Source organism: Caretta caretta, chromosome 1, assembly GCF_965140235.1.
Source record: "Caretta caretta isolate rCarCar2 chromosome 1, rCarCar1.hap1, whole genome shotgun sequence".
Taxonomy (NCBI): Eukaryota; Metazoa; Chordata; order Testudines; family Cheloniidae; genus Caretta; species Caretta caretta.
In genome coordinates, this window is record NC_134206.1 from 355,086,907 (window position 1) to 355,095,822 (window position 8,916).

The following is an 8,916-nucleotide window of genomic DNA, read 5'->3' on the forward strand; positions in this document are numbered from 1 at the left end:
AGTATCTTCTGCCCAGTTCATGAAGTTCATGTTTGCTTCCCTGCTGTAGGTCATTATTGAAATTGCCGTAAAGGACCTGGCCTAAGCTACTCCCCGCAGTCCCACCTCTCCCAGCTCACATCTACTGACCAGACACTACAAGTCTAGTCACTATGGGCAGGGCAGGTGAGGAGGCACCGCGGCATCATCTGCGCCAGCCCCTACTCAACTGGGGCTGCCTCCTACCTGCATCTGGCGGCTGCAGCTCCTAGCCCTGGCTCTTCAGTCACATCGTTGCCCTAACCTGCCCCTTGAGCATTACCCCCTTTCCCCAGTGTCTTTGCTTTTTCCTCTGTAGGTTCTACACAGCAACACCCACCTCTCCAGTCTCCTAATAGTCTTTCTGTGTGACACTAAAATAATGGGGGAACCAGCTGATTTATTTGGATGTTCCAAAGGCCTTTGAGGGTGTCCTCTTGAGAGGGTGTTAGGGAAAGTCAGCCAGTCCTGGGGGGAGAGGCCAGGTGCTGTCTTGGGAGAGAAATGGGCTAAGAGAAGAGCACAACTAAATGGTCATCTTTCATCCCGGCAGAAGGTCAGCAGCAGGGCCCAGGAAGCTGTACCAGGACTGGGGCAGGTTCATGTATTATTAATAATCTGGAAAGGGGGCTGTGCAGCAAGGAGCAAGTCTAGCAGCCGAAACAGTCAGTTCCAGAGACGACGGTGAGGCCCGTCAGAGTCACCGGAGCCAGCCGGGGCATGGGCAACACGAGGGCGGATGGAATTCAATGCTGGGCACTGCACGGGGGAAGGACTAGCTAGACCAGCCCACACCTTGCTGGGTTCCAACGTAACCACAGAGCACGGGGGCCTGCAGCCCAGTGAAATGTCTGCTCAGTGTGCAGCAGCCACAGATGGGCTGTTAGGGTGCATCAGGTAGGGGACGGCATGTAACTGGACTGTTAGCACGGTAGCTGGCCAACCCTCCTCCGGGCACTCTGTGCTATACCAGTCACTGGGTTGGGAGGGCGGGAAATTCAGAAACAGGCCAAGAACCAGCAGATCTGTGAAGAGAGACTGGGACTGTTTGCCTTAGAGGGGAGCCAAATAAGTGATGGAGGGATTCAGAAGAATGACTGGGACAGAGAAACCAGTCAGCCAGCGGAGTATAGGTTGTTAGGAGGCCGGCGTGCCGGGAGTACTGCTTACTGTGAAACACAATTGTTACCTTCTCCATTTCCCCTTTTCCCTTCAACCCTCCCGCCTTCCCAGTTGACAGCAGATCAAACCTCGCCTCTGCCAGGAGGCCTGCAAACCCTCAACAGTGGCTAGGCAGTGGGGGAGCTGGGCCCTGGGCTCGTCCTGCTCACCAACGTTGTCTCACTGCTCTCCCCTGAAGCCACCTGTTGTCTTTTGGTCTTAGAGGGTGAACTCCTGGGGCAGGGACTGGCTCCTTGGTCTGCGTTTGAATAGCACCTGGCAGTGGGGCTGGGACCTGGGTCTGGCCACGCCTAGGCACTCCCACCATACACATAAATAGCAATAACTGCATTAAACTCCCTGGGGCAGGGACCTTCTGTCTTTTCTGCTTAATGTCTGCACGGCCCGTGGCACAATGAGACAGCTGCAGTGGAGACAGCTCCGGGAGTACTGGTGGAGGGCCGCCTCCTGCTCAGACCTTCGGCTTCATCTGCCAGTGGGATTTAACGCCGGGACCATTGACCTGTTCTGGAGACCTAGCAGGGGGTGATGGAAAACCTGAGAACAGCTCTGTTGCTGCCTGTGAGCCTGCTCACAAACCGTGGTGGTGGATAACTGTCCCACTGCCCTGGAGCCATCCCATAGAGCTCTGTACCCACGTTCACAACTACCCCCATCCAGAGAGCACCAGCGGGGAGGCTGAAGCCAAAGCTGGGCCAAGCAGGGCCAAGCTGGCAGGCAGAGGCCTTGTAGCCTTCTATGGGTGGGAGCTACTCTCACAGCATCACAGTAGCCAGCATCCTCTGCCCGCCTCATTCAGCCTGGACACAAGGACAGCCATGGCCACAAACACGCTCCCGTTCAGCTACACCGAATCAGAAACCACACCACCCTGTCTGCGGTAATCCAGGCTCTGTGAGCCAGGCTGGGCTATCAGCACTCATTGCACGGAGCTACACGTGCTTAGACTTGGTCCAGCATGCATCAGACACCATGCACGCACACACCCCCCTTGACCTCATACTACGCTCCCTGCATGGCTCCCGGGGAGGGCCCAGCCCACTTCATGGTCTCAGGGTTAATCTTCGAGGTCCTCCACAGAAGTGGTGCCAGACACCGCCGAGCGCACGTGTCCGTGACACCTGTGTGCCTGGGGAGCTGTGACGCTGTCAGCCACATGGAGGAAGCCTGGGAAGCAGAAGCCTGGCTTTCTGGGCAGCGGGGCTGAGGCGTTGTGGCTCATTAGTGAGGAGAGGCGAATGAGCACAGCTCTCACAGCATCCTCAAGTGTTAGAGTCACGTCTTCGCCTTCCCCAGCCGTGGTGGGGAGAAAGAGACGGGAATAATCACTAAAATCCCCAGCTGCCCTGTGTGGGTCTGGGCGGACAGGCGGACCTGGGCTTGTTGGGTGCCATGGCTGGGGGGCGCGCCATCCCTGGGGTGACCGCACATTGATGACTTGACGGTTACTCATGGCAATGGGAGGGGGAATAGTACAGTGGCTGAGAGGGGCCTAGGCTGCTCCCCCCAGCCATTGCCTTTGGGCCCCAGCTGCTGGAGCAGGAGTCAGAATGACAGTCCCTGGCGCTCCATGGGGCACGGTGAGAACTCCAGGAGCCAGAACTGGCCTGTGCCGGGGCATTGAGACACGACTCCGTGGTAGGGGAGGGGGCATGAGGGCGCAGAAGGAAGGGGCAGAGCTGCGGGCGGGGTCTGGGCTGGATGAACAGGGAGAGAGCTGAAACCCTCTCCTTCCCTGCAGCGGTGGGCACTGCTGACATCCTGCAGGAGGCCAAGGTGCAGCTCATTGACACTGCGACCTGTAACAGCAGCCGCTGGTTCAACGGGGCCATCGCCAGCAACAACCTGTGTGCAGGGTACGAGCAAGGAGGCATCGACAGCTGCCAGGTACGCAGGCCGGCGCCCTCTCACTGCACCTGCCCCAGCTCTAGCTCCTCTCCCCACTGCCCTCTTTGGGCATCACCAGCCTGTCCCCAGCCAGCAGCGGCTGCCAGGTACACAGGCCCTGCGCCCCTGTTAACACCCTCTCTCCACGCCCCCAGAAACGAGTGCATGGCCGGGGGAGAGCTGAGCTCTGTAGGTATCAGGGCTGCTTGGCCTTAGGGACTGCAGCTGGAGACAGCTCCGGGAGTACTGGTGGAGGGCCGCCTCCTGCTCAGACCTTCGTCTTCATCTGCCAGTGGGATTTAACGCCGGGACCATTGACCTGCTCTGGAGACCTAGCAGGGGGTGATGGAAAACCTGAGAACAGCTCTGTTGCTGCCTGTGAGCCTACTCACAAACCGTGGTGGTGGATAACCGTCCCACTGCCCTGGAGCCATCCCATAGAGCTCTGTACCCACGTTCACAACTACCCCCATCCAGAGAGCACCAGCGGGGAGGCTGAAGCCAAAGCTGGGCCAAGCAGGGCCAAGCTGGCAGGCAGAGGCCTTGTAGCCCTCTATGGGTGGGAGCTACTCTCACAGCATCACAGTAGCCAGCATCCTCTGCCTGCCTCCTGCCCGACAGGAGTTGGCGGTCACAAGTCCTCAGTAACACTCCTTCCCTCTTTCTGCAGGGGGACAGTGGGGGACCCTTAATGTGCAAAGATGAGGTCACATCCCGGTATTACGTGATTGGCATCACCAGCTGGGGCCACGACTGTGCCCAGGCCCACAAGCTGGGCCTCTACACCTCTACCCAGCCCTTTCTGGAGTGGATCCTGGAGAACACTGGGCTCCTGCAGCCCGAGGAGAAGACACCTGAGGAGATATTGCCACCACAGATTGTGCCCCTCCAGCCTCCTGCTGCTGCCACCAAAGTTGGGCCTCTCCTGCTCCCTGTCCTGCAAGAGCCAGTCGCCCCGCTGGAGCCACCCTACGTACCTCCAGAGCCACCCTACATACCCCCCGAGCCAGTCGCCCCCCTGGAGCCACCCTACGTACCTCCAGAGCCACCCTACGAACCTCCAGAGACACCCTACATCTCCCCAAAGCCAGCCATTCTCCCAGAACCCGTAAGCCCACACAGAGCATTCCTCACCCACAAAGCCATTTATCCCCCACAAATTAATCCCCCCAAAGCCAGTTATCTCCCCAGACCAGTAATTGTCCTGAAACTACTGATCCCCCCCAAGATATACGCCCATACCCATCACAAAGAGAGCGGCCCCTCCCCACCAGCTGTCTCTGCTCTGTCTGCACCCCAGGGGCCTGGAACCTCCCAGGATTTTAAGAAGGACTGAGACAAACTGGGAAGAAGAGTCTTGACTCCATCTATGGGGGGAATGTAGCAGCTGGTGGGGACCAGCCGCGCCTGTTGCCCTGAGGGACAGTGATCTGCGTGACCCAGCCCCTGCATGGATTACATGTGTTGAATTTCCCTCTGGGTGCCCTTCTGGGCTGTTTAGCCTGTAGCCCTTGGAAGGCACCAGTGTCCCTGCTCCACCCCAGGAACTGAGGCAGGGCCTACATGGCTCAGCACTGCTCTGGCAGCCAAGGCACGGGGACCAAGTCACACCCATGGAGGCCCTGCCCATAGGGGCCCACCTGTATGTCCACCCATCCCTCGCTGCAAGCACCTTCCTAAAATAATCTCCAACCCCACAGATTTGGAGATTGAGAGGACAAGGATGGTGAGGAGATCATGCAGCGTGTCCTGCTCTCCTGAGGTCCCTTCCAGCCCATGGTCTCCTGCGACCACGGGTTCTGCAGCCAAGATAGACGTGGGGAGAGGAGTGACAGTAGATAGTCTAGGGGTACCATATTTGAACATTCAAAAAAGGGGACACTCCACGGGTGGGGGGGGGCTATTTGCTCGCACCCCCGCCCCCTTCCCTGCCCCCATTCAAACCCCTTCCCCAAAGACCTTGCCCCCACTCCGCCCTCGCCCTGCCCCATTGCTCCCCTTCCCCAAATCCCCGCCCCGGCCCTGCCTTCTCCCCTGAGTGCGCCGCGTTCCCTCTCTTCCCCCCTCCTTCCCAGCCATGCAAAACAGCTGTTTCGCAATGCAAGCACTGGGAGCTACGGGGAAAAAACAGGCACTCTCTCTTGAGTGATCAGCATTCACTCTCTTTCTTGAATGATCAACTTTGGGGAAAAATAATAATGGCAAAATCCCGGAGGTTTTTAGATATTTTAAAATTCCTCCTGGATGGGGATTTAAGAACCAAAAAGCTGGATATGTCCGGGAAAATACGGACATATGGTAATCCTAAAGTATTCTGGTTCCTGTGTTGCAGTGGGGAACTGAGGCACACAGGAAGTCTATGGCAGTGCCAGGCATTGAATCCAAAGCTCCTGAGCGGCAACCCTTTGCTTCAGCGACCTAGGCTCTTTCAGGTCATTAGCAACTCTGTGTTTTCTCAAGAGCCTCACTCCCAAGGAGGCTGGGCCTGCCCCACACAAGTTGTGTGACCCCAGCTCTTCAGTTACATTGTATGTGGGACCCAATGTAGCCACAAGGGCCTCACACCTTTGTGACGTGGAGGAGTGAGGCCAGTTCAGGCACTCACAGCTCCCAGGTGGTACAAATGAATCAGACTGTACCTCAGTTCTCACCTGGCCGCTGTTCAGCCTCCTGGGGAGATCAGTGCACACTAAGCTAGGACTAAAGCCTCCACGTTGGCTCCCTCCCTAATGTATACAAAGCCACACTTTGCAGCTCTACACACCCCTTACGCAGCACGACTCCCTCAAGCTGATGCCCAAGTTACAGGCACTTTTGCAGCTAGTGTGCCTGGAGGCCCAGAGCTGCTTGTTAATTGCCCAGCGTGGGAATCTATGGGACAGTTCTCAAAGAAAGAAAAGTGATTCCTCACCAGTGTGATTATGACCCTGCTCACTTTCCCCTTCTTCAGAGTCTTGGGGAAAGCATTCACAGAGTAGGAGGAGGGAATATGGGATGTTTGGGGTCCTTTTATGCCTTGAAAGCCAGGATGAGGGGCCCCAATGGATGCTGGTTTTAGGGCTTCCGACCTTGCCTGTTGTGCAAGTCTTCACCCTAACTGTGTGGATCCACATGGATAATCACCTGGAAGAACCAGTCAGGAGGGGAAAGAATGAGTTTGGGGAGCTGGGAGAGAGGGGAGGTGAAAGCAAAATCATGACACAGTCCCCTCCCACACTGCCATCAGCTGCAGCACTAGGAACAAAGAATGTAGGTCACACTTACCAGCCGGGGGGGGGGGGGGGGGGGGGGGGGGGGGGGGGGGGGGAGGAGAGACTGTATCCTGGAAAGCAGTGCCTCTGAAAAGGACTCAGGGGTCATGATAGAAAACAACTGAAATGAACTCCCAGGGCAATGCTGTGGCTAGGAGGGTGCATGTGAGCCATGGCTGTGTTAGCAAGGGGATAGCAGGTAGGGAGATGGTATTACTTATATATACAGCTTTAGTGAGACCACTGCTGGATACTGTCTCCAGTTCTGGGTCTGCACTTCTGTAAGGATACTGATAAATTGGAAAGTATTAGGAAAAGAGCTATGAGAACGTTTCAAAGTCTGGGAAACATGCCTTAGAGTGAGAGGCTAAGAGCAGGTTGAGCGGTGACTTGACCATGGTCTACAAGTACTTACATGAGGAGGAGATTTCTGATAGCACAGGACTCTTTACCCTGGCAGACAAAGGCAGAGCAAGATCTCGTGGCTGGAAGCTGGAGCGAGACACGTTCAGAGTAGGAGTAATGCACAATTTATTTAATGATTCTGTTCTCTTCTGATCTTAAAATCTTCCAGTGCACCTTGCTCTGCTAGGGTTACTTGGGCACTCAGGCTCCCTGGTGTTCCCCATCATGGAAGAACCCTGATACCGGCTGCAGGGAGTTTACAAGCCTCAGAGAGGCACCCCCCAATTCCTCATTCAAATCCACCATGCCCACAGGAAGTGACTATAGTAGAATTACATGGGAGGACAATTGTTTTCAAAGGCCTCACCCTTTGCAGCAGGTTGACTTCTCTGGCAAGGTGTCCCCATTGCTGTCACACTTAGAGGGAGGCTCTCGTCTGGAGGGCTCTGCTCGTGCCTTCAGAACTTAGAAAGCTTTTTCCTTGCTGATGGATGGCCCAAGTCTGATGGGTTCCCTGCAGCTAGACTGGGGTGTGCAGCTGGAAAAGCTAAGCTCTCGAACAACGCTGACTTTCTAAATGCATCTGTGCTGTATTCACTGCCCCTGGCAGCACAAGTGAAATGAGTAATGATACTGAGCTATTGGTTCGTGCTTTGCAGCTTCAAAGCACTGTTTAAATACTCACTAAATACCTCTCTGCTGTCATAAACAGAGCCAGTCTGTGCAGTATTGGGCTTCCCCCAGTGCAAACTGTGAGCAGGGCCTCTTGCTAGAGCCTGGCCAAACTTCACCACCCCCACCCCCGTGACACACCCCACCACACTGGGCACAGCTTCTTACCTCAAAACCGTGCACCATGTGGGGACATCTGTCTGCCCACATTCAGTGTAGATAAATGCAAAGTAATGCACACTGGAGGGGAAAATTGGAACTACTCATACACTGTACAGGGCTCCATCAGCTCAGAAAGGGACCTGGGTGTCGGTGCAGCAGCTCAATGTGCAGCTGCAGTCAAAACAGCAAACAAGGTGCTGGGGTGCATAAGGCATGGACTGGAGTCTAACAGCAACCATTCCAATGGTTGAGGTTCAACAAGGACAAGTGCAGAGTCCTGCACTTAGGACGGAAGGATCCCATGCACCGCTACAGACTAGGGACCGAATGGCTCGGCAGCAGTTCTGCAGAAAAGGACCTAGGGGTGACAGTGGACGAGAAGCTGGATATGAGTCAACAGTGTGCCCTTGTTGCCAAGAAGGCCAATGGCATTTTGGGCTGTATAAGTAGGAGCCTTGCCAGCAGATCGAGGGACGTGATCGTTCCCCTCTATTCGACATTGGTGAGGCCTCATCTGCAGTACTGTGTCCCGTTTGGGGCCCCACACTACAAGAAGGATGTGGAAAAATTGGAAAACGTCCAGCGGAGGACAACAAAAATGATTAGGGGGCTGGAGCACATGAGTTATGAGGAGAGGCTGAGGGAAGTGGGATTGTTTAGTCTGCGGAAGAGAAGAATGAGGGGGGATTTGATAGCTGCTTTCAACTACCTGAAAGGGGGTTCCAAAGAGGATGGCTCTGAACTGTTCTCAGTGGTAGCAGGTGACAGAACAAGGAGTAATGGTCTCAAGTTGCAGTGGGGGAGGTTTAGGTTGGATATTAGGAAAAACTTTTTCACTAGGAGGGTGGTGAAACACTGGAATGCGTTACCTAGGGACGTGGTGGAATCTCCTTCCTTTGAGGTTTTTAAGGTCAGGCTTGACAAAACCCGGGCTGGGCTGATTTAGTTGGGGAGTGGTCCCGCTTCGAGCAGGGGGTTGGACTAGATGACCTCCTGAGGTCCCTTCCAACCCGGATAGTCTATGGTTCTATGATTCTAATGCCTTTATATATTCAATGGTGCGGCCTCACCTGGATATGGCAGAATTTGAAGGAGTGCAGAGAAAGGTGTTGGGAATGCTCAGAGGCCTGGGAAAACTATCATATGAAGAGAGATTGAAAAGATTGGGATTACTACTTTAGAGAAGAGATGAATAAAAGGGGACATGATACAAATCTGTAAAGTAATAAATAATCTAGTGAAGTTAGTTCAGGAGCTTCTGTTCTCCCTGTCTCACAGCACAAGGACAAGAGGATATTTGATTAAATCAAAAGGTGGCAAATTCAAAACCAGTAAAAGA

At 54.9% G+C, this 8,916-nt stretch overlaps 1 protein-coding gene across 1 annotated transcript in view; it reads left to right on the top strand.

Annotated features, from left to right (window-relative positions):
* The window catches only part of LOC125637426 (uncharacterized), a 54,412-nt gene extending 48,061 nt beyond the window's left edge, over positions 1-6,351 (top strand). The window contains exons 4-5 of the mRNA XM_075127250.1: positions 2,942-3,087; positions 3,758-6,351. Of these exons, the coding sequence (XP_074983351.1) occupies positions 2,942-3,087; positions 3,758-4,423 (812 nt within the window). The 3' untranslated portion in view covers positions 4,424-6,351. The remainder of the gene's footprint in view (positions 1-2,941; positions 3,088-3,757) is intronic.
* The last annotated feature ends 2,565 nt before the right edge of the window (positions 6,352-8,916 follow it).